The 26,385-nt window shown below is 48.4% G+C and overlaps 1 protein-coding gene across 1 annotated transcript; it reads right to left on the bottom strand.

Moving 5' to 3' along the window:
- Nucleotides 1-3,435: 3,435 nt before the first annotated feature.
- abhd17c (abhydrolase domain containing 17C, depalmitoylase) lies at nt 3,436-25,044 on the bottom strand. The gene is made up of 3 exons (XM_077023027.1): nt 24,201-25,044; nt 12,210-12,389; nt 3,436-5,607 (listed from the first exon to the last, which is right to left on the bottom strand). The coding sequence occupies exons 1-3, from the start codon at nt 24,683-24,685 to the stop codon at nt 5,388-5,390; spliced, it is 885 nt and encodes a 294-aa protein (XP_076879142.1). The 5' UTR covers nt 24,686-25,044; the 3' UTR covers nt 3,436-5,387.
- Between the last annotated feature and the right edge of the window lie 1,341 nt (nt 25,045-26,385).

The following is a 26,385-nucleotide window of genomic DNA, read 5'->3' as shown; positions in this document are numbered from 1 at the left end:
TCAGGGCGATTCGTCCGTCAAAATGTTTCATCGCAAACCCGAGGGAATGGCCATTTCACTCAAGTCTAGACCTACAAAAGACGCATTATTAAAAAAACAATGTGGCATACTGCAGAGCCTAGACAAGTACCGACAGCACCAAAGGGCGAGGTGTTTCCCATCGGTGTTTCCCCTCGTGCTTTTCTCAGTCTCGGTAAAGCAGCGTTTGCAACTCCGAGATACGAACCGGATCATGGACAGTAGCGCTTTACAGCCCGGGCAGAACCTCGCTGTCAGGAATCGTCACAGGAGTTAAGCAGCTGCTTCGTATTTAATAAACGAGAAGGAGGCGCAATAAACTGATTAGCTGTGAGAAATACCAGGCATGCCAAAGTGTCGCTTTGCATAAAATTAGCGCGTCCAGCAGCCTTGACATAAACTGTTGGGAGTTTGGAGAGCGGGCCTGCCGCCGTATTTCACCGTGAACAATACAATAACGCTTACAGACATCTGAGATCAATCTAATCAGCTTTGTTTCTTTTTAAATTACACCCATTGATCACAGACAATGTTAGGCTGTTCGGGAATTTCTGTTGTTGACTAAATGTCTTCAGGTTCTTAATTTAACCATAACCATTCTTTTTAAAAAATCTCCCCCAGAGAGGTCATATTAATTCAGAAACTGAAATAGCAAAGGATGCGCTGAAATTGCAATGTTTCTTTCGGGCAGACAATGACAGCGTATTACTGTGTAGGTACTAGGTGGCTTACGCTCATTCTTTATCTTACTCTTTTCCGTTATACTGAACCGAACCTGCCCCGCTGCTCGGTAGAGACAGGTTGCTGGTGGATGGCCTCTGTGGGGAAAGTCCACTGTGGAAATATGAATGTTTTTATATTATACTATATTATAGACTAATATACGCTTATTATATTAGTCACATGGGGACGTTTTGCTTGTTTGCGCTGTCGGTCTGAAACGACACTCCTAAAGTTTCCCAAAGGCATCGCAGCGCAAAGAGCGTCTTTAATGATACAGTATCAAACTGAACTTGTTTCAGATGGTCTTACAATACGAGGGTTTGGAAAACTGCCGAGATCTGGATGCTTAAATCAAATAAGACTGTCATAACTACCTTTCAGAGTGTGAATCTAAAATAGGTGTACAGGCCATCATAAGGACACATGAACACGGAACAGAACACGGAAAGCCAGGTACGATGATGGCTCCATGATGGAGTAGCGCATCTTAGGGCCGAGTCCGCATCCTTCCCTGAAGTTCCTCCATTTATGGTGGTTACTGTGGGTCAAAAATGCACTACGAACGGACACAATCTTAATTTGATAGAGTTTGAAAACTTAAAAAATTCACACGTTTAGCCAGTAAAGAAACACTCATTGACTGGCACAGCCTCCTTGGAGGCACAGTAAAAGTCTAGAGCTGGCATGGTTAGTCAATACAAAATTTAAGCAGATCTAGATGTAGGAGAAGAAAATTGTAACAGATGACATAGAATCATTAAAGAGGAGTAGGCTATTTTAAAAGGAACGAGTGCTGTTGGTTATTTACAATCAAATGGCAAGGGATTGTAAAAGAGAAAAAGACGTGCCATCGAGCTGAAATATAGACTATGAGCAAATCTGGCACCTCTAGCAGTTTAAAAAAATCAGTGGTAAAGAAGAGCAGAGTCTTACTGGCGATTCTGAGGTAATATGGCTTGAAGCCTTGCGTAAGATCAAGAAGTAATTACAGCCCAGAAGTTGATGTAGAAAGATAAGGTCACTGGACTATTATTAGTTCTGTAGAGTCCAGCAAACACAAACAGGGCCTTTTCTTTTATTATGAAAGAGCTGAATGATTTCAGTGTTTTTAAGCGTCACTGTCTGGAACAAAAGCTAATAAGACAAGGCTAGAAGGCTAACATTTATGTCTCTAAACAAGCCTTTCGTGAACAGTAAATGGACATATGGGAATGTAAACTTCACGACTCCCCGTCACAAACGGGGACAGTGGTGAGGTGGACTACCTGAGCTGTGTCCTCCCGCTCCACAAGACTCCTGTATACACCAACCAGGACACCACTTTAATACTGACATGACACTCTAAAGAGTCCGTTAAGGGCTCTACAACAGCCACTCTCAGGTGAGCCCGTCTGGTCTCATCACAGGTGCCTCCATCACACCAGCAAACCTCCCCTCTCCTCAACTCTCGCAGATACACACACGACTCACTGAGATCTACTCCTGTACCTGCAACATTTTTGTTTGCTCCAAGAGGCACATCATTACATTAACCTCCCGAGTCCTGAACTATATTGGCATGTGCATATTTAATTTGCTGTTTGTCACTTGTTGCACCTGATTACCATGGAAACTAAGCAATGTCTTCTAACAGGAAGTTGTGTGTGAAAAAACATCTTCGAATGGGGGCAGCAAATAACATTTGAAAATTCAAACGACCTCGTATGAGGACGCAAGGTCTTCCAAGGTCACTAGAGCACGTGGGCTGAAATATCCATAAATGAAGATAAATGTTAGTGACTCACTCATGACTTTTGATGTTTGCCTGAAATACGTCATCTCATTATAGTCATGCCACAGTTAAAAAAAATGCTTTTCAATGATCAAGGCAAATAATTTTTTGTAAATTCCTAATGAAAAGAAGCTCCTCCAGTTGAGGTACCAGAGGAAATAAACAAGGCACACAGCTGTGGATGGTTTCGCATCACGTCCAATGTGGGGACCTCAACCTGGGCGAGATGTGTTCATCAGCTCCAACTGCTCCTTTGTCTGCAAGACTTCGGCTCGGTGGGGCTGCCAGCTTCTCGCTTGGGCTGAACGTCCGACTACCCCCGCTCACAACGAGCACACTCACTCACCAGCCCCATCCAGGTGGGTGTGAGAAGCGAATCACTGCTCACTTCAAAGGAGAAAGGGGAGGGGGTGCACACGGCACTAGAGGGAAGTCCATTTGGGGAGCATACAGAACCACATGGGAACAGTCGCACGACTCCCCTCGGTGTCTGCCAGGTTTATGTTGAAAACAGGTCTCACGAACGGCTAAGAGTAAACTGAGCAATGGCAAGGTAAGAAAAAGACTTAAAAAAAAAAAAAAAAAAAAAAAAAAAGCCAAACCAATAAAAAAATATATCTACATATGTCGTTATGCTGTACTGCAAATGCATCTTGTCCATACTGAAAGTTTGCTTTAAATAAAAACTTCCAAACAAATAAATAAAGAGAATACATAAAAACTAATCAAATTGGCCTCAGAAATGGATAGTTAACCAAACCCTCTAGGGCATATTCCTTCAAACCACACAATGTTTAGAGGTGGCAGATGTTAAAGTATCCAGTGATGTGCTATTACACACAGTAGTACTCATGATGATGAGTGATGATGCGTCTGAAGGCGACGCGGTATGACTGCCTTCACAAACAGCAACGCACATTACATATCCATGCATCCTTTATTCCATTATATAGCAATACAACATTCACCGTGTTGCTCAGGTGCAACATCCAACATAAAGAGAAATCTGTCTCACGGCACATTTAAGGCTTCGAGATTTAATCTGAGAAAAAACAAATTTATACTAGCACTGTTTGTACCAACCTAATCTTTTTCTGCATTATACTTGCATACAGTGATTCCAGTGTCAAAATCATTAAAAAGGCTAAATACCATTTATTTCCTGTTTTACATTTCTATAGAGGACCACAGGTGTATACAGTACGATTATCTTACAAACCAGCATTAAAAGAGGTGTCAAGATAAGTACTGGGGAAAAAACACTGTAAAAACATCCGTATCAAATGCAATGGCGGAGTTCCAAGGTAGGTTCAGTCACTGCTTAAAAAGAGTCTCGTTCGAAAAGACCGCTGAGGTTGAACAAGGGGCCCGGGCCCAACTTGAGGCCCTTCAGTCACGGCATGGAAAAACAAGACAACGTCCCACTACACACACCAACCGCCACTGCGTCATCTTACAGCAATACACAGATTCATGGACATTACCACCCCAAAACACCCCCACCCCCCGCAAAAGGAAACACAAAGTCTTAAAAGTTAGAAGCTTCATTTTTGCTGACAATCAACAACATGGTAATTGCAACTACTCCAATTAAACAACATAGTTCCTTCATTACTGCAAGCTATTTAGAAGTCAAAACATTTCAGTCTTCTAGTGTAATGCTACCCCTTTGAATACATTAACATTTGCAAAGCCATTTTCATATTACAAAAGAAAAGCAACCCCTCCAAACACTTTTAGTGTTCGCCTACTTCCTCTTTGTTTTCAGAGGTTAAAGTCCTTTGGGGTGACATGATGGTATCTGGAATAGAGAAGAGCCCACTAACCAGGGCCGAATGCCTCAATGCATTCTGGACCTTACTATTGTTTCGCCAAAGTTCGTTTCACAGTGATTTGTTCCTCAAAGAGCAGCAGCTTACCATAACCCCAGAGTAATAATTAAGATTTTCTTTTTCTTATTCCGAGAGTAGCAGGCAGCATTAACCCCGACAAACGCCCGCTCCTGATAATTACCTGCAAGCAGAGTGTTGAAGCAGATCTGAGGGGTTACGGCTTGCTATAGTGTCGCAGATAAAATGAAAAGGAACGGAACAAAATTTCACATTTTTCTAAAAACACACTAAAGAAACTGGCATTCATGTTGTAGTGCCTGTACAGAAACGATGCCCTGATTACAGTAGTAACGCAAAGTACCATGCACCAGGACCCAGACAATGACCCAGAAATCTTGCCTACAAACGACACTGCTTCTCTGTCTGGTAGTAAGGCAGGTCTTCCCGGGTGGGAATCTCTACTGATCAATTCTCCCTGGGCAGTGTTCTCTCACCGGACACGCAAGGACGCTCAAATGCACGCAGACTGGCCTTGTAAAAACTGAAATCCCCCCCTCGCCCCGCCCCAAGAATTAAGTGGAATGCCAAGAAAAATAAAAAATAAAAAGCAATTAGCAGAGCAGAGTAAACAGAGGTCACCTGAAATATGTGCACAATAAATGTTCATCTGTTAATGAAACCCTGACGGGTTTTAAAAATTAATTAGGATAATAAAAAAATAATCAGCTAAAGAAACTGAACACACACAAAAAAAAAAAAAAAAAAACAAAAAACAAGTATACGGTGCAAAAACTTGAAATGTTCTTCATTTACGTAGAAAACAAGTCCAACCAAAGAATTAAAAGGCTTCCCTGCTCGTAAAGCTGGAAAAGCTCCTTTGACATCCCCACAGAGACTTAAAGAAAAGCGCCGGCCAGATATTTAGATTATTATTATTTTTGGTCAGCAAGTGCAAATGCTGGAAGGGCCTCCTCAGCTCTCGGGGCGGAGGAGCTCGGTTCTGCGTGGTCCTTGGCGTGGGGTTCCTCCCCCCCGGCGGGCCTTCAGGAGGTGGCCAGCTCAAACGAGATGAACTGCTTCAGTCTCTCCAGGTACTGGGCGTACAGCTCGATGTCGTTGTGCCCGGCGCCCTCGACCCACAGGGGCTGGACGGCGCGTGGGCATCGCTCGTAGATGGCCAGGCCGTGGGAGAAGTCGATGACCTCGTCCTCCGTGCCGTGAATGACCAGGACCGGGGAAGCCACCTTGGAGACCTTGTCGATGCTGAAACACATGGAGAAACGTGGGATGCCGTGTTAGACCAATTAATCGCAGTGTTTGCAGCATTAACATTTAATTATCTTGCAATCGCTACAATTAATTTGTCCAAATTCAGAGGGTAAAGGGTACGTTGTGTTTAGCGCCAAAAGACTCCAATGAACGTCAGCCATGCAGAAAAACACTAATGACCTCTCTGTGCCAACGATCTCAGCGGGTTAAACTTGATAACTCGTTAAACCAACCAACCATACAAATAAGCATCATAATAGGACAAAGATCTTCAGTTCCCACCCAGCACTTTTCAGTACCAAGACTACATATGAAGACATTTTTCACTTTGCCTATTAATAATGCATCGCTAAACACAGCTTCCCAAATGGCCACTTAGCTTAGCATCCTTAAACCACAGTCTCTGTCTGCGAGAGTCAGAAGATAAAGACCTAAGAGGGCATAAGGCAGAAGCTACATTCAATAAGCACACCCTCTTCTACACTCAGACGTTAAAATAGCGCGGCCACTTTTTGTTTGGACTATGCAGTGAGGAGGGTGGTGAGGTTGTGAGGAAGATTAGTCCTTACAGACTTGCTTTCTCTATTTCTCCCAGTCCACTGTCAGGAGCCGATTCTAAATACGGGATTGGCTAGGCTAACCGCCCCTCTTCTTAAAACCACACCCACCATTGTGGACTCTTCTGCCCGGAGGGGCGTTTATTTATATCACAAATTTTCAGCCTTTCACTTCCATTCCAAAATATGCTCTTTAGATATTCGTCATTTTAAAGAGCCGCACACACACGCAGTCTCTCCGAGACGCCCAGACATGCAGTATTTTAGCAGAGGGTCAGACGAGGTGGGCCGTCTATGCGAGGACAATGGTGCTGTAGTTGGCCAGCAGGAGTGAACCCCAGTGCAGGCCCATGTTTCTTTCCACAGCCAGGCTGGCCGGCCAGCCCAGAGGTCTTCCAGGGTTTGCTTCTCTCTCTGTGGTCGTCCCCCGGCACCCCCCCCCGGTCTTCCACTGCTGGATGCACTTTTAATATTCTGAGCCACGCCACACTGCAGGCCGAAAAATCCAGGGGGACGGCTGAGACATTAAACTTTCATACAGCCCGACTGTCCATTCATGGCTCTCTACAACCGCGAGCGTGCGCACACACACACACGCACGCACGCGCACGCACACGCACGTACGTATGTGCACACCTCTGTGCCTCGGATCTGGCAAACCGGAGGTTCAGAAAGTAAGCGGGCCGCACAGAGACTCTCACATGGACGCCTGCGGTCTGCGCGCCATCCAGCCGTGCATCTGACCTCAGATCCAGCGGCTGGGACGGTCAGTGCGGGAACGGGCAGCTGTTCGGCCTCCGCAGGTCACGGGCTGAAGAGCAAAAGGTGGCGCTTGACATGAGGACACACCCCCAAAACCAGCACACAGTACCAGGCTTCCTTCAGCTCAACAAGAACTTTTCAAAACAGTGTCCAAAGTTCCTTTTGGTTGGAATTCTAGTTTTGACATGGTTGTAAAATGTAGTTATCAATGTCAGTTAACATACATGCAGCTCAAACACGGTTGGGGCTTTGTTTTGTGTCTCGGCTAAAGCTCCACCTACAGCTCCAGAATGTCCAGACGCAATATTAAGACCTACTGTGGTTGAAAAGCTCTACAGGGATGTCTGCAGGACTAGACTACGGCTTTGCCGTGTATGAACTTTGAAATGGCAGCTACAACTGGAAGTGTTTGTGAGGTTTCTCAACAGCGCATCGGCGAGAGTGTGATCCGAGCCGTCGCAGGGGACGGGGTGGATGATACCTGCTATCCCTTGCCAAAATTCAGGACCAGGAAAATGTTTTTCAAAGAGAATGTAAAACCAGAACACATCACTGGTCTCAAGGCTGATCCGAACACTATGTATGCTGATGGCGGTATTCTAGGTCATCAACATCTTTGGACAGGTTTGGACACGGACACAGTCGATTGAGTAACACATGAAAATGTCATGCCTTCACATAAAAGCATGCTCACACACACAGTTGGTGGCGAGGCTACTATAATGAAGCTGCCATGATAAAAGACAAGCAGAGACGAGTGAGTGGGAGAATGGGCCTCCCCACGCCTCTGATCACCCATCAACACTGAGCGTGAACAACAGAAGTGCTCCATTACAACAGAGCCGTCCTACAGCAATCATGACCTTACCCCTCCACGCAGTCCGTACGAGGTTGGACTCCCCCAGCTGCTTTTGTTGACTCGGATTACATGCGGAGTGCTAAATAACCTGCCCGCGTGACACAAACAAACCGTCACGCCCCTTTCAAGTTTCAGGAGCGATTTAACTTGAACTAATTGCAAATGCAGCCGTGTGTATGTGAGAGCTGGTGGAGCACAGGTGCAGCAGTCTGTCCAGCCTCGCCACAACACCACGCGCTTCTATTCAAGTGTGTTTAACGTGTCGGAGGCGTCGGTGCTGCACCAAGGTGCAAAGCGGTCGCAGTGGAGAGAGAGAGCAGTGACCTGCTCCTCCTCATCATCATCATCGTCTGAGGCTGACGTGGAGACAGAGCTCTAGATGTTAGATGTTAGTGTGTTCTTTACATATGGTGCTCATCAAAACTACACATGGAAGTCGTTTCTGCCGCCCCTCACCCGACCCAAACCCTCCCATCCCAATACAAATCAAAATTTGTGCAACTAAATACATTCTAAATGAGCTCTGCAATACAATTAAACGTTTGAAGGGTTAAAGAAATCAAATTAGGATGGCAGTGTTAAGAATCCATTTAGCCCGTGTCCCTTATCCAGTCCCTGCTTGGGTTTTTTTACCTGCTTCAGGAAGAACCCCTAGGCTCAAAAATAAATCACTGATTAAAGGAAGGAGTAGATGAAAGGACGTTTCTGAGTCGGGGGCAACCCTGAGAGGTGCACGTAGCCAGCAGAGGCGGAGCCTGTGGGGTGGCCTGGGCGGAGCCTGTGCGGTGACATGGGCAGACAGGCCTGACCGTGGTAGGCTGCGGGATGCGTGAAACGTCTGCATTTTGCTCCTGAGAAGCAGATCTCAGCAATCCGGTTTGTTCCCCCACACATCGCACCCTGGAAATCTAATTCATGATTTTGGCGAGAGTGGGGTTTGGCGAGAGTGGGGTTTGGCGAGAGTGGGGTTTGACGAGAGTGGGGTTTGGCGAGAGTGGGGTTTGGCGAGAGTGGGGTTTGGCGAGAGTGGGGTTTGGCGAGAGTGGGGTTTGGCGAGAGTGGGGTTTGGCGAGAGTGGGGTTTGGCGAGAGTGGGGTTTGGCGAGAGTGGGGTTTGACGAGAGTGGGGTTTGACGAGAGTGGGGTTTGGCGAGAGTGGGGTTTGGCGAGAGTGGGGTTTGGCGAGAGTGGGGTTTGGCGAGAGTGGGGTTTGGCGAGAGTGGGGTTTGGCGAGAGTGGGGTTTGGCGAGAGTGGGGTTTGACGAGAGTGGGGTTTGACGAGAGTGGGGTTTGGCGAGAGCCTCCTCGGGCACATTTGCTGCCATTTCTGTATGCCCGGTGATGTGTGCATGAAAGACGGAGGCGAGGCGGGAGGGGCACAGTGGGGACGCTCAGAACCTTCTCTCCACCCGCGAAGGCAAACATGGATGCTGGCATCTAGCGGGAGTCGGAAGTCACAGTCAGGGTAGAAGCTGCCTAGAAAAACCAAACAAGAAAAAACTGGGCATTCTCGCCTGCTCCAACTCAGCAGGACGGTGGCTCACATGCGCCAATGTGTTTGGGCTTGACCAAAGTTCAAATGTTAAGTGTCAGAAATGACAGAGCCCAAATCAGAACCCCCCCGCGGTCTCAAAAGCAAAACGTGCAATTGATGCTGTTATTTGACATCAGTGCAAAGATGAATGAACCTCCACAAATTTTCCACATCCTTTCCTCCACAGCCTTTTTTTTTTTACACACAGCCTACTAATCTGTCAATAATCAGACTATTTGCTCAAATCTGAATGAATACCCTTCAGAAAAACCCAAATGAAGATGTCGTAATCGAATCGGCCTTCATCTTAAAGCGAGATCAAGAGAGGAGGCAGATCCCTTTAACAGCCAGAGTCTTTCCCAAACGGATCCCTCTCGGGTGTTCTGAGCGCACTCACTGGATCAGCCCGGAGCACATCCAGCCGGTCAGGTGCCAACAAGCTGGCTGGTGAAGCTCGTTTCCTGCTCTCAAGTCCGTACGATCTGAACGTGGCTGTACGCTTGAGCAGGACTCACAATTTGTAGCCAGGAAGTGAAACGAGGACATTTTGCTGAACCTGACAAATTTTAGCAAATATTAAAAACACAAGTGGGCCTGTGGCATGTTTGTGTGACATGCTGACAGGTTTTACAAAAGCTTTTGGTTGCTATGGTAACTATGTTTCGTTGTTATGGTAACTTTGACAGTATATGAATCTCCTCCAGTACACAGAAAGTTTGTGATGCTTATCATACATGTACATGGTTACTCAAAATACACATGTCAAATACATTGGTGTAAATGGATACGTCTCACGCACTGCCATGTTTCACATACATGAGAAATCTGAATGAGCTGGTTTAGTCTGATGAAAATCTGCAGGCAAACTGAATCAATATAATGAAGCATTAGGATAGAAAACCACAGTAATGGTTGAAATGTCCACACACACACACGCCACCAACCACACCCCATCTGCCACACACACACTCAACCAATCCCCCCCCCCACACACACACACACACACACACACACACACTCAACCAATCCCCCACACCCCCCCCCCACACACACACACACACACACACACACACTCAACCAATCCCCCACACCCCCCCCCCACACACACACACACACACACACACACACACACACACACTCAACCAATCCCCCCCACACACACACACACACACACACACACACACTCAACCAATCCCCCACACACACACACACACACACACTCAACCAATCCCCCACACACACACACACACACACACACACACACACACTCAACCAATCCCCCACCCCCCCCCCCCCACACACACACACTCAACCAATCCCCCCCCCCACACACACACACACACACACTCAACCAATCCCCCCCCCCCCCCCACACACACACACACTCAACCAATCCCCCCCCCCCCCCCACACACACACTCAACCAATCCCCCCCCCCCCCCCCCCCCACACACACACTCAACCAATCCCCCCCCCCCCCCCCCCCCCCCCCACACACACACACACACACACACTCAAGTGATTACTCGGTCAGCTGTTCTATCACACCAATTAAATGACCTTTTGAAATAATGGGCATCAGTGAAGGAGTTTTTCTGCCCCCACCACCGAGTTCAGTTTGGATTACCTAGTTTCTGATTACAATTAGTCAGCTGGTGCTTTTTTTTTTTTAATAAATGTCCTGTAGGAAAGATCAGATGTACTTAAGAGAGCCACACAAACATTAACACTGTATATTCACCTCATTTCTTTCTCTTATTAAACTGTTGTTGGGTTTGTTGCATTATAAATCAGACACTCTAAATATCGGTTGACCAATATGGCATACACACAGGGGAACATGTACTATAAACCCATGTACACACACTCACACGGCCATGCACGCCCATACACATGCACATATGCACGCCCATATGCACACACACGTGCACTCACACACACACAACCACAACCACACGTACACTCACACTAGACTTGTCAAAAAAATCCACATCCCAGCTTGCACCTGATTCACGCGTACAGCCAGATAAAAGCCAGCGTGCGCGCCGGCGTCTTACAAACTTTACAGCTCCGAATTTAGGCAGCGGTCTCAAGGCTGCGCGTTGTTTCTATTTTCAGAGCGGGAAGAGGCCCAGCGGGAGGAAGCCACTTCCACGTGCTGCTCACGTCGCAGAAGACCACATTAATAACACCCCGCCGCAGGACGCGGGCGAGATAGACACGTGGGAGACCGGGAGGGCACGCGAGACCGAGGAGAGCTGGGTGGTCTTGGACCGCTTGGACGGGGCTGGCTACGCGAAAAGGAAGCAAACCCCAGCGTGCAGTAAAAGCAGGGAGCCGTTAAAAGGAGAAAGGGGCCACGTGAGGATGAGAGCCGCCCACGTGTGCCTCGAGGTTTTGGCCTCAGCGTTGCTAACGTGAAAAGAACAAGCACAGTTAATGCTACCCAAAAGAAATGGCACAAACTCAACTTACATCACGCCCAGTCAGTGTCGCTCTGCTTGGTAGCTACAGGTTGATCTCGGCTAAACACAATACAGCTTTACTAGACTGACTTTACGGCGGTGCATAAACAGCACAGTGGCGCAATTATATATTATACATACAAGTATATAAATCGCAATTGTAATTCCTGATCTGTACGGGGCAGCTGACCGTGTCTTTGACTCACTGCACAATCACACTGTTTAGATGCCACCATCATCATAACGTCATTATCAAAGACGACACAGTCAGCGTTAACGGCCGTCTCCGTCTCTCACCCACCCGGGAACTCGGGCGCATTAACCCTTTGTGGCCAGGACAATTTTAGGCCATCGGAGTGTCCGGGACGCGTCCCCGCCGCGTCTGCCGTAAAGGACGGCGGAGGACAGGGCGGCACCCACCTGGGGAAGGCGTCGAAGCAGTAGGTCTTGCGGGTGTCGGGGAAGGCCACGCGCAGCCCGGACATGAGGGGCGAGTGCAGGATGACGGCCGCGCACTCGTAGCGGGTGGCCAGGTCCACCGTGGGCACCGTGCCGATGCTCTGACCGTACAGGATGATGTTCTCCGGGGTCACGCCGTACCTGGGGGGGTGAAGAGGGGGTTCAGGTGATTCTTCAGATTCAAACGCGGCTTTAGCGTAATGCGCACCGTCCGATTAGCCGGAAGGCGTATCGACTGGGATTAAGGGTTTTACACCAGCTGGGCCAATTCACACAGCATGTCCATACATGTTACCAGAAGATTACTTTAGATGGCATCAAACTGCACGTTTCAGCGAATGTGTGAAACATCTTTTCAGCTAATGTGTGAAATTTCTATGGCTTGAACATACACAAATCGCATTTCATAATACAGCCTGCATTATGATGTAGAGGTTTTGCTAGATATAAACCCTGGATATAAATTCAAGAGTTAGAACATCAAAGAGTCCCAGTTCCCTCCCGTGTGTGTGTGTGTGTGTGTGTGTGTGTCTGGGCTACTACACAGAGAGCACCGTAATGTGCAGTGAAGATGTGTTCATGGCAATGTGTAGATACAGCGCATTACACAACCTGTGTGTGTGTGTCTGTGGGCTGTGTGTGTGTGTGTGTGTGGGCTGTTTGTTTAGCTGCTGTGTTCTTCTGCATCCCTGTCTCTCGCTGTTGGCGGGCTGTGCAGACAGACAGCAGCCATGAGACCTGAACAGAGAGAGCGCGGGCACACACACACACACACACACACACACACACACACACACACACACGGTCTGTCTGCCGCGTGCTTGGCTCACAGACAGGCTGGAATCAGGTTTGATATGTGACCTAGACACAGCCTCTGCATTACTGAGGGCCCTGTGAGAGGTGATGCCAACAGGAGAACAAAACAGCCACAAACTCTCTACCACACACACACACACACACACACACACACACGTACAGAATGTACTGAACCCAATCTCTCATCAGGTATCTGAAACCTGAAGGTCTTTCATACCCCCAAGATAGCAAATACACACTACGCACGCACGCACGCTCGCACACACATTGACACGCGCACACACACACCCTCACTGGCATGCACGCACATGTGGGGGATGGGGGGGGGGGGGGGAGTCTGCAGCGATGAAGAGATGAAGCTGCATGTAACTGATCCAACAGAGAAGTCACGGTGTTCAGACTCCGCTCACAGCTGACCACGATCCCACAAGTCTCGGCGTTACCTGCAGCAACACGCAGCACAGGCCCGCGTGGAGCCGTCCGCCCGCTGTCAGGAGTTCGAGCGAGAGCACGGTCAGAGAAGAGCAAACCCGATACGGGCCTCGCGTCAGCGAGACGTCTAGGCGTACGGGATCACACACGCGCACCCTGACAGAGATAAAGATCGCGGACGAATTTCGGAAAAAGGCCATTCTGTGGGACGAACGCAACCAGGTGGCGCTGGGCACCGGGGCGGATCATCCGGACGAGGCTTCTTGCCCCCTCCTGTTAGTGGAAAGTTACCCAAAAACAAGCTTGCACGCGTCGGTTTTTCCGGAGTTTGGGCCCGGGAGCGGGAGGCGTCCCCGTCCGGATGAGCGGCTGGTCTCCACCCCACGCGGCCCGGCCGAACGCGCTATGGCGTGGGCGTGCGGAGCGGAGAGAGGCCTGCAGGGTGGGGGAGGGGTGGTGTGGGGGGGAATTCTGCTACGTTCAGAGGCAAAAACAGGAGAGCGCGTGAGAGCCTGCGTTAGGAAGGGAAGTGTTTAGAATACAGGCGGAGCCTGTGATTCAGCAGACAGCCGGGGATGCTGGGTAAACGGGACACACGGCAGGCTCTGTTTCCTGACTCCGCCCTTCTGCCAAAGCAAACATTTACAGATGTCTCCGGGGCCAAAACCTGCAGGCCGCTGCCAGTCCGTACGCCATGCCCGGGTTTCTCCGTTTTCCACCATCCCTCTCTCCCTTTCTCTCCCTCCCCCCATTCCTCCTCACTGACTCACACGCTACCTTGTCTTCCTCTACCCGTCTCTCTCCTTCTCCTGTGAATACTCTGCTGGATAATCGACGGAGTGTTTACCACAGGTTCTTGGGAGAAGAGGGGGATAATCCATTGGCCTTAAAAAAAGATTTCTTTTAAATGGGGGGGAAAAAAGAACCTTTCACGATGCCCTTAAGTCCATAAAGAAGGATTATAACACTCAATTTTGTTGTACAAAATAGATGTTATGCTCACAGCAACAAGCCTGGAACAAGCTGGAGGTTTAAAGCTTCCATCAAGAATGCATCTCGCGTCCAAGGTTACGGCGCACCTCCAGTTTAACGAGCCGCGATGCTCCAGATTTCACTGCACTTCTCATGACCTTTCACGTCGAGACGTCTGTGACATTTTAGCTTGGACTGACAATTCTTAGCGATTGGCGCATTGCCCAGCAAGTAGAGAAGAGGCCTGTGTGCAGAAGTCCCACCCACCCGGACTGGCGTCCAATGGCTGTGTGCCGTTAGCAAAATCACGGCCACGGGCTGCTGGAACGTAAACATCTGTAAACGCGATTGAGTCTCCACAAAAAAAAGAGATGGACTGATCCATCAGAGAGGTCATTCAGCGATAAATCAGGGCAAACAAGCAACCGTGTCCTTGGAAGACCGAGCGAAGGCGGGGTCATGGGGGCGGGGTTTCTGTGTCTGGGTGTTTGCGGTTGCCTTGTTGTTTTACCATGTGCAAATGAAATTGGACTCGAACCAACGGGCTTGGGCTCTATTTTAATAAGATCCGCATAAATTCCAAAACAAAAAGGAAGCGGGTGTGTAGGGGCTGAAGGGGCCAGAGGCTCTCGTCCTGCATACACTCCAGGTTCCAAGAAAACCACGGTAGGCAGCTGCTTTAGCATCACCATAACTCACCGCACACATGTAACCTTTTAAACGCACCATTATTACATCAAAAAAATATATATCTCCATGTAATGTACGAGCGTAACCAGTGCAGCGCGACGGCTTTGCGTTGTTTTCTGGCGAGGGTGCGGTGTTTTAGCGGACGGGTCACCCGTGAACCCCAAGCAGAGATGATAAACAAGCTGTGATCTGGCAGATCGCCGTGTCAGCAGGAGGGAAACGGCAGCAGAAAACGCAGCGTCTGAAATTGAGCACTTCGCCGAGAGCCGTTAAAAAAGAGAAGAGAAAAGAGAAGTGCTGCTGCCTGGCGTCCTCACGCCCCGTCTGACGATTTACAGCCACCTGCTTTGGGATGGCTCACGGGAACAGGGAGGACTCGCCCTTACTTTGTCTGTTGGACAGACGCGACGGACGAACTCAAGCGCACGCGGTCGCAAACGATCGGCGCGGCGCAGAGAGGTTGTGCTTCGGCTGGCCTGCCGGGCCGAGCTTCCCTTCAGGGGACGGAGCAGGTGTGGGGGAGCGCAGAGAGGAACAACCGTGCGGTGAACGGGGGTCAGGGCATGAACCAGCGGCGTAAAGCATTACTGCACATATGTCAGCACTCGTCACCCCAGTAACGCTTTGGCAAGGAGCAAATTGGATCTGCACTAAATTATCACTTCATAGCAGCTCGCGCAGCAAACCCAACAATGATCCCGGACAATATTTCATAGCTATTAAAACCGTTCGCCGCCAAATCCTACGTAAAAAAAAAAAAAAAAACACAAACATCAAAGGCAGATTTTAGAGCATAGAAATGGGTAAACGCCATGTTGCAGTAATGTACTCATCAAGTCCTGGGATGCATTATGGCTTCCATTTCAGAGCAGTAATTACTTAGAGTTAAACGAGGCAGTAAAATCCAACGAGGGAGCTCCACAGTAACCACGGGGCCCGTGCAGGACGAGCCCAAACAGACGCTGGGGTCGCAGGGTTGGGGTCATGCTTTATGAACTAAGTTGACCTTTGGTCCTTAGTCCCAATATACCCCCCCCCCCAAAACGGAATGCGCAGGTCGCCATGAGCAGCAACGTTATCGAGGAACGGCTACACTGCATTTATGGGCCGATGACTTACGCCGTTAATTTGTTTCCACCAGCCAAATCCTCAACACGAGTAACCTGGTGCTGAAGGATTACCACCAGGCCAAACGTACATTTCACTTCCTCTAATTCACAATTATTTTCCCACCATAAATGCGGCCCTTGATGATACGGTTCAACGTTCACGGCTACCGGACGAAAAGGGCATTTTAATTAAGCCCTTACGACTGATAACTACCAAGTTCTACTTTTTCCACAACTACTTCTCCGCTCATGTACACCAGCATGGCCAACGAGGAGCCAAAGAGCCACAGACAGGCATCACAAGGACCTTTGCAATTAGTGGGTTTAAAATACAAGGTCATCTATTTTCACCCTGCAGCTAACGGCACATTCAGAAAGCCCTTCTTAAGAGAAAGAGAAGACACGCACACCAGACAAACGTACAAAAAGCACCAGTGAATGCCCATTAAATCGCCCCAGTTCACAGCATTTTATGCTGCCAGATTCTGGCGGCTGCGGCTCTGTAACGTTGCGTTTCACTGTGACGTGCAGACACGAGTTCTTAAAAGGCAGAGGAAAGACATTACTACTACTACCCCTCCATAAAGACGGAAACGAATCAGGACAAGGCCAAGAATGAGCAAGAGACGCAACCAAAAGAAGAGGCAGAGCTGGGGGCGTTACAGGCCAAACCACGTGGCAAAGTCAGGGGGTGTTACAGGCCAAACCACGTGGCAAAGTCAGGGGGTGTTACAGGCCAAACCACGTGGCAGAGCAGGGGGAATTAGAGGCCTATGACCCATAGAACGCCTTATCTTGGTGCATTCTCTCAATTTTTATACATCAACAGAGCAACTTATCGACAATTAAATATGTGACCAATACTTTTATTATGCTCCCATGTCAGAGCAATAGTTTTACTGGACACAAATGAATTACATAATTTCTTGTTTTGTTTTTCTTTTCCAATTCACCAAATGTACTGTCACTGGAATGCACCATATATAACTCATTACTTCATTGCCTGCCATGATGCTGTTTACTAATATACGGTTTTATGGTCAGTGGCTGTGAAGACAATAAAAATGACTCAGATAGCGACAATGACTTGGGGGAGAAAGAAAGGCTCAAGTATGATTTGGAGAAGTATGTGATGTCCAGCACTGTAGCACTTCAGCCATTTTGCATCGGGAGAAACTAGTTCACTGAGCACAACATTCAAAACCACAGCCTGCCACCACCAACGTCATCAAGACAAACAAACGCAACCTGCCACCAACAACATCAGCAACAAGCCCCCCCCAGAAAACAATCAAACAAAAAAACACCACAGCCAGCTGATCAAAGTCTTGTGAAGATGGAGGTGAGCCAACAGGACAGACTGATCATCTTATATATGGATTATCTCAGTCTATTGAGATTAAAAAATCTATTAATAACCTTACAAGCTCGGCAGACCGCATGGCAGAGTTGCGGTGATCCAGGCCAGTCCACTGCAGCCTTCCCCTTCAGAGAGACCTCAACGTCAACGACGCACCTGTTCTTCCTCAGACAGTTCATCATCGGTGCCGACCACCGCACGCTGGGAACGGGCCACGAGACCCGACACCAGCCGTCTCGCCATCATAACGAGGACCTTGTGGAAAGTCACGCGGATCTTCACACCGTTCTATTTCCCCCCACATGGGATCTTCTTTGGATGCGCACATCACGTCTGGGTAGGGAGGGGAAAAGACGGGCCGTGTTTCCTGTGCGTCCTGGGAGGGTGTAGCCAGAGGCCATGTCTGAATCAGTAACACCGCATGCACACTCCGTCAGAAAAAACGTCTTCATCAGCCTGCTGCCCATGGGCTCCAATCTTAGGCATGTAGGTAATTTTGTAAGCTTCTATTTTTGAATGCTTGCGAGAAGAAAAAAAAAAAGAAAGCATGTCTGGCCCCTGTGCGAGTGTGTGGCGCAGGTCTGGCCCCTGTGCGAGTGTGTGGCGCAGGTCTGGCCCCTGGCGCGAACGTGTGGCGTGGTGCAGGTCTGGCCCCTGGCGCGAACGTGTGGCGTGGTGCAGGTCTGGCCCCTGGCGCGAACGTGTGGCGTGGTGCAGGTCTGGCCCCTCTGCGAGTGCGTGGCGTGATGTGGGTACATCGCTCAGCCAACACAGGTGTCTGCACGGCAGACCCCGCTGTGGAGTTACGGGGCGAGCTGGTGAATCGGACCGGAGACGCAGGTGGCATGAGTCACAGCAGAACACTGCCGCAGACCCGCAGGGTTTAATGAGAACCGACCCGGCGCCGATATTAGCGCCCTCACCGCCGTTCCTATTCAAACGCTGCGAGCGCTCTAATCACAGCGATGAAAAGGCACCTGCGCCTCCCACGGGTGGACGCGGTCGGGGAGGAGGAGTGGGAGAGAGGGAGGAGGAGAAGAAAGGGCGGAAGGATTGAAAGAAGGAGCAGAGCGGGAGGGACGGTCTGTGAGAGGAGTCGCTGTGTGTAGGTGTGAGCCTGAAGAAGAGAGGGATGCCATGGAGAGAGAGAGAGAGAGAGAGAGAGAGAGAGAGAGAGAGAGAGAGAGAGAGAGAGAGAGAGAGAGAGAGAGAGAGACTTGCTGCCTGCTCTGACGGTGGGATCATAGTGGCCTGAGGAGCAGGCTGTAATTGTGCCTATGAGCAGCGAGGAATCGTCCTGCACTTCACTGGATGGGATAATGGCGTGCACCCATGTTTTGTTCCACCCCTGTCAGATCAAGCGGTAAAACAAAGGCGAACCACGCTGCGAGGCTCTCTCTCCCTCACGGTTTGGCAGCTGTGCCGCTGGGCTGTGTGATGATCTTCACATCAGAGCAGTCAAAGCCCCAGAGCTCCGCGCCGCTCACATCGAGCGGACCGCAGCTCCTCCCGCTCCCTTCCTGCGCCGCACCTGCCTGTGAGAACGGCGTGCTGGGGAGACTCCCACACCCCCGCGAGCGTGCACCAGTCCTGACTCAAGCCCGCGCGACGGGGGAGGGGCGTTCGCGGATTAAACCCGCCTCTCTCTCCGGCGACCGCAGGGCCACGCGAAGGTGAGCGACGCAAACCGCCATGGGACGCGGTGGCAGGGACGAAGACGAAGGACACGGCAAACCCGCAGAAACGCGAAGTGTTCTGAGTCCTGCGGAGAACGATAAACGTGGCGAAAGCCCTCAAGCACGGACTCTGGCTCACACGCACACACAGGCCCAGCACCAGATCCACCTGTGGAAGGAGCCAGACAACACAAAACTGCACTTGTGCTGTCCAACTCCTTAAGATGGCAGACAATTTGAAGCCTCCTCTCCTGCAAGTGAAATCGATTTTCTAGATACCCATCTTGGTTTCAAAGGGAGCTAAATTATGTTAATTTCTACATGATATTAACAAAGCCAAATTTCTGATTTCGGTTATGGCTGATGCGCAACTGTATTGAATGTCGAGGAGTTATACAACAGACCAAAAAGAAACAGAAAATCAAATATATAAAATAAACAAAACAATCAAGTCGTTCATGGAGCTACTAGACAGAATCATACTGCTTATATAACAAAGCAATTACCATACAAGGCACACTTACTATGAAACTATCAAACCATTTCTCCTGAAAACCATCTGGAAAGATAACTGTGCCTACACAAAGCTAAAGACTAATGAGAACAAAGATTAAGTCATCTGAGGAGTGCTGGACCAATGAGCTTCAGCTTCAATTAGCCACGCCCCAGATGAATGCTTCATCTGAGGAGTGCTGGACCAATGAGCTTCAGCTTCAATTAGCCACACCCCAGATTAAGGCTTCATCTGAGGAGTGCTGGACCAATGAGCTTCAGCTTCAATTAGCCACGCCCCAGATGAAGGCTTCATCTGAGGAGTGCTGGACCAATGAGCTTCAGCTTCAATTAGCCACGCCCCAGATGAAGGCTTCATCTGAGGAGTGCTGGACCAATGAGCTTCAGCTTCAATTAGCCACGCCCCAGATGAAGACTTCATCTGAGAAGTGCTGGACCAATGAGCTTCAGCTTCCATTAGCCACAACTCCACTCCCGGCATATGCCAGGTGGCCAAAAATGCTAAAAAGCAAACATAAAACCCAATATATGGAAATCCATCACGCCTTCATGATGATTTAAGACAAACAGAGAGGAGTGCATTATTCCAAGCCACAAAGCAACATCAGGAACTGGGGAAGAGGAGGGCCAGTATGGATGCTCCAGCACATAATATCCAGCACTAAAACCACTGCTCTGGATATATAACCTGGATATGGATGCGCCAATGCTGATATTAATATCTGTATCGGTCCCGATATTGGAAAAAATTCTAGATCGGGTATCGGTGACAATGTGACCATAAAAACAGATCTATTCAGGCTAATTCTATGCTTGTAACGCTTTTTGGAGTTAGTTTAAATATCCACTCTGTCCCGGATAGAAGTGAACTTGGACAGTTAACAGGCAAGTGAAACATGAAGCACACAGAGGAGAGGTGAATCGCTGACTCGTACTCGCGCTGGTGCTATTCCACTTAGTCCGTTTATTTGCTGGTTGACCAAAATAAACCTGGGCTCAACCAGCACTACTTGACTGTTCATACATGAACTGGTGAGTTGTCCAAAGGTCATTGAATGCGTTACTTACAGAAATAAAATAAAGAGCAGTGGTCTGAGTCTGTCTATGGCAGAAAGCTAAAAAAAAAACAACAATATTCAAAACGCACTCAACTCGCTTCCTTAAAGAGACAGTACACATATTTCTGGCCGTTACATGCTTTGTGCTCTGCGTGATGTTTGCGCTAGCAAACTAGCCGCATAGGTATTGCTGTTTCTCTTATTTCATCTCCTTATTTATTTTAAATTATATTTAGAATTCTTGAACCATTTCATAGGTTTTTTGCAGTTTATTTTTTTCATGTTTGACAAAAGTTGTGAAGCTATTGTTTGTGTCAGTTTCAGGTTCTTTGGTATTATTTATTTTACATTCAATGTTATATTCATAATTGCACTGACTAAACAAATGCAAGTTGTGTTGTTTTTACATGTTTTATGTGTGTTTAAGTGTGCTATACTGGTGCAGAGTCTTCAATAAACTTGTAATTCAGTATGTTTGTGTTAAAAAAAGTTAAGTCGATTCAGCACTGTTTTACTCTATCAGATCGGTATTGGATCGGTATCGGCTACTAACCCTCCGATATCTGAATTGGTATCGGAAGTGAAAAACGTGAATCGGTGCATCCCTAGTCCTAGAGCCATGAATTCTCCTGGCGTTGTGATGGGGGTGTGTGTGTGTGTGTGGGTGGGTGGGGGGGGAGTGGAGGCGAGGGGAGGCGAGTGGAGGGGAGGGGAGGGGAGTGGAGGGGAGGGGAGTGGAGGGGAGGGGAGGCGAGTGGAGTGGAGGGGAGGCGAGTGGAGGGGAGGCGAGTGGAGGGGAGGCGAGTGGAGTGGAGGGGAGGCGAGGGGAGTGGAGGGGAGGCGAGGGGAGGCGAGGGGAGTGGAGGGGAGGCGAGGGGAGTGGAGTGGAGGGGAGGGGAGGGGAGGCGAGGGGAGTGGAGGGGAGGGGAGTGGAGGGGAGTGGAGGGGAGGGGAGTGGAGGGGAGTGGAGGGGAGTGGAGGGGAGTGGAGGGGAGGGGAGGGGAGTGGAGGGGAGGCGAGGCGAGTGGAGGCGAGGCGAGGGGAGTGGAGGGGAGGCGAGGGGAGTGGAGGGGAGGCGAGGCGAGGGGAGGCGAGGGGAGGGGAGGGGAGGGGAGGCGAGGGGAGGGGAGTGGAGGGGAGTGGAGGGGAGGGGAGGGGAGGGGAGGGGAGGCGAGGGGAGGGGAGGCGAGGCGAGGGGAGGCGAGGGGAGGCGAGGGGAGGCGAGGGGAGGGGAGGGGAGGGGAGGGGAGGGGAGGGCCAGGGAATTCCGGAGACGCCGCCAGAAGCTGCGGTGCAATTACAGTCCGAGTGCAGCAATGTCCCACTGCAGAGAGCTACAAAAACACAGGGCAAACTGTGGAGGGGGGACCTATGACTCAAAGCCAGTGGTGGAGTGTGTGTGGAGGGGAGGGGAGGAGTGTGTGTGGAGGGGAGCCTGAGGGGTGCCAGCCCTCGCAAAGTCAAATCCAAACAACTCGTCGTGGCTGCCCAGCGCCTTGGGAAAATTCCAGAGTCAAGGAGCAAACGCTGACCTCGTGGCTAGATGCGCATCGCAGTGCAGAAAGCAGCAGATATGTAGATGAAGGAAGTGTAAGTGCCCTGTAACGCTTTGGTGGTGCGTGCAAACACCTCGTGCAAACCTGCCACATTTTTACAAGTGAAATGCTTCTGAAAAGGTGTGAGGTGCTGATAGGGAAAACGCTCAAGGAAACAAATTAGCATGAAAGTCTACTTTGAGCAAATTCACCGCTCAACGGGATAATTAATTAAAATGAGATTCGACGGCCCTGAGTCTTTGTTAAGCACACAAGTATCATTGCCCACAGTTCCACTTTTCAAACGACTACTGTGCATTAATTCAGTGCAGCCCTTTTGGAAGACAGTATAGGTTAAATGGGAGTGACGTAATTGGCCATGATGCACCACAGACTGCAATAAGATGATCAACTGATTAAACTTTCCAAGCAGACGCAAAGAAACACAGCTGAACAGATGTAGCACAGCACTTATTAAAGGGGGTTATTAAGCACGAGGTGTTATTTCATAGGCGATATCCAAAGACGGGAGCAGAGGAAGCAGATGCTCTGTAACGAGCCTCCCATTACAAAGAGCAACGTGTACAGATTTAGTCACGTTTGCCTGATGTTATTTGGGTATCGCAGGCTCGGTGCAAACAAAGCCTTGCAGATAAAGAATCATATAAAATTGCTCATCGAGTTAGAGGTCTAGGCAGAAGAATCACTTTCGATTTTTAAATGTCAAATTGCGTGCATATTGGAGTGTATAAATTATTTAAAAAGAGAATATTAGAATATTAACAGGTATATTTTAAATAATGTTTAGATATGATGAGATGCTAGGTCAGCCAGGTCAACGTTTACAAAGCAAACAAGGCCAGAAGGGGATGTAATGAGTGTGGTGTTGATTACCCATGGTGCTTCACTGGAAGACCATTTGAAGCACATTGAAATTTCTGTAGCTGTCTGCCAGACAAATTAACCATTAACAGTTAAAAGCTCAAGAACAAATTCTTATCCGGGACATCACATGTGCAATCGGGAAATGCAGCTTTCAACCCAAGATGCTACCCGTTTCCCTGAGGTTCGGCCCATATCCCCTTCAGCACTGGGACAGTACAGCCAACATGCTGAATACGGAAAACGCTGTGGGACTAGGAGTGGAGCAACCAAAGAAAACGAGAGGAAGATTATTATGGGACGCGTGAGAATCTCCCAACTCTGCACAGAAATATGTTTACAAGTGTCACTAAGCTACAAAAGCTCGTGTGAGCGCCACAGACGTGGACAGTTACTGTTCACCATAATCAAGATATTCGGCTTTATTGACACTGAAATTCCAGAGTCCAATTTAGTTTGTTAGGTACCAGGATGGTGGAGACTTAATGCAAAAAGAGGGGAAAGCAAATGCAAAAAAAGAAAACCAAATTATTGTGAACTAACTAGTCCAAATTATAAACTGAGCAATAGGAATTCAGCTGTGGTATTCACCCTCTAACATGTGTCTAACATGGTGATCATGTCCTCGATTTCCTGCCCAGCAGGACAGAACACAGGATGAATCAGCAGGACTGTGTAGGCACTACTGTGCACTCACAGCTCACTGGCAACACCTGTACACTTTGCACCTGTTGACCTCACGCTTAAACATAGGCCATGAACTCATGATGCCTAAGGGTGTGTGTGTGTTTTAATCTGGGTTATTTCCTCCTCCCCAGTAGACAGTAGCGAGATAGGTTATACTTTTTGCAATAGATAAGTGGAACAGTTTAATTTCACTTGTGTAAACGTGTATACAAGTATACTCACTTGGTCCTGAGCACCTGCCACGCCGCCTCTATATCGGCGTACAGGTTCTTCTCGGACGGTTTCCCAGTGCTCACCCCGTAGCCGGAGTAGTCGTAAGAGAACACGTTGCAGTTGATCCTCGAACCGAGCCCGATGTAGAAGCTGCACATCTGGCCCAGGTCCACGGCGTTACCGTGGGAGAACAGCAGCGTGTACCGGCTGCTCGGGGCGCAACGGACGAACATGCAGCCGAGACGGTTCCCTCGGCTCGTCCTGGTGTCGAACACCTCCACGGCGTCCAGTTCGCGCTGGGAGTACTGCCAGTCGGCCCGTTCGGTCAGGTGCAGCGTACACATCCCGTTGGCGTCGGTGTGGACCGAGTACGTCGGTTCCGGCGGGAGGAACGCCAGCTTGGCCGCTATGCGACTCGGACAAGGCGGGCAGCAGAACAGCCAGCATAATTCGCCGAGAGAGAAGCCGTTCATCCTCGGGCCTTGTTCGGGCATCGAGGCGCGACTCGGCACACGAGGTCGGAGAGGAACCGGACGGGTCCGGCGGTCTGGGCTAGGTAACGGCGAACGGAGCGGCGAGCCCGCTAACGGACAGCGGCTAGCTAGCCTTTTAGCGCTGTTCTATGACTTAATTAATCAAACTGCTCAGTAAAAGCAACTTTGTAACATCGTAACACCTTGTAATGTGCAAACAAACAGTCCCAAACACAAAGCTTCCGATTTAGAATGTAAAAAATATATTTATTTTTTACTAAAAATACTAACATTTAGTGCTGCACATCCACGAATGAGCTAGCTACCCAAATACAATGTAAGCAGCCATTTCTCCTGCTACACGAACACCAAATATAGCACTTCCGGCTAAGGCGGATGTCCTGTACCGGAAACGGCCATGACATCACGACCAAGCGCCAGACTTTTAAAAAAGTAAGAGGTTTATTAACAGCTTAATAAAATACTTAATCATAATTCAATAAAGAATATCTTTTTTTAAATTCAACGTAGTTTTTATGCGCATGTGGCACAGCTTTATCTTATAGTCTAGACCTGGCGTAAATCTAGCTTAAATTAAAAGTTTTTTGAAATCCCACAAGAAAGTGTTAAATGGATTGCCTTGGTGTTGTTTTAAAACTCATTTAGTTCTAGTCAGCTAAACCATAAACATCTGTTCAGTCTTATCACATCGCTTATCTGAGGAAATAATAAGCTATACAGATGCGAGCGTTAACACAAAGGCACTTTGTGAGTCAGCCAGTGAGTGATTTATTTTGGTTTTTGGTCTTTGCTCTGACCAAGATATATGCAAGTTGGGTCCAAATAATTACCAACAGCCAGGAACCACATTTTTCCAGATACCAGTACAGCATATATTGCAGAGAGAATGTATTGTTGTTGTTGCACTCTGGGACTTGCCCAGAAGACAGTTTGGACACTTGGGAAATGGAGCGGGTGCAGATCACCTTGGCCCATCTGCTGAATGTTTTTTGAGCAGATAAGGTGGACACATTTCATTCACTGCACATAACTCATATGAGGACAAACCAGGTGTTAAAAATAAGAGTTCTGCTTTTTTTTCTCATGTAGCACAGACTACTGTCTCACAAACATTCACATATTTCATGGTCGCTATAGCCTTTGGGTATTTTAAAATGATTTTCTGAAAGGACCACGGGTGCTCTGTATCTCAAAGGTGGTATATGAGAATATTTTCTCATTTTGCTTTATAAGATCACATATTACTATCTTACTGTTAGTCACGTGATGTAGCACAACTTCAAATAAAGAATTAACCCCTAGAGTCACCTAGACAGTGGTTACTCAACACTTCACTGTTCCTGCATGTCTTACACTGTATACCACTACAGTTTAGTCATTAGAATTATTTTTTTTTAATACTGTAGTTCATCAAAGTTTTTCACTGAAAATTAGCAAACAGCAATACAGCTCTTTTTTAGTCTTATATCATTCACCAAGAAATGTATGGCAGTGTATCATGACACCTCTTTGGTTTATATTTTTAATTTCCATATGAAAGAGTCTCTAGACATAAGAGGATTGTTCATAAATACCTAAACATCCTATTGAAATAACCACTACATGAATGATATAATCTTCTTCATTGATCAAAAGCATGTTTAAGTTAATGCTACACATCTTTTTTTATAGCCAAGGTCAGAAAATTAGTCAAGAATAAC

The sequence above is a fragment of the Brachyhypopomus gauderio genome, chromosome 12 (genome assembly GCF_052324685.1).
Source record: "Brachyhypopomus gauderio isolate BG-103 chromosome 12, BGAUD_0.2, whole genome shotgun sequence".
NCBI classification, from domain to species: Eukaryota; Metazoa; Chordata; class Actinopteri; order Gymnotiformes; family Hypopomidae; genus Brachyhypopomus; species Brachyhypopomus gauderio.
The sequence above is the reverse complement of the archived record's forward strand: the minus strand, read 5'-3'. Positions and strand labels throughout refer to the sequence as shown.

What these genes read in the sequence shown, in the direction of transcription:
- abhd17c (XM_077023027.1), bottom strand. Translation starts at nt 24,685, where the DNA reads ATGCCCGAACAAGGCCCGAGGATGAACGGCTTCTCTCTCGGCGAATTA. An exon ending in TGGCAGGTGCTCAGGACCAA is followed by an intron (nt 12,390 to 24,200) that starts GTGAGTATACTT and finishes TCACCCCCCCAG; the next exon opens with GTACGGCGTGACCCCGGAGA. An exon ending in TGCTTCGACGCCTTCCCCAG is followed by an intron (nt 5,608 to 12,209) that starts GTGGGTGCCGCC and finishes CATGTGTTTCAG; the next exon opens with CATCGACAAGGTCTCCAAGG.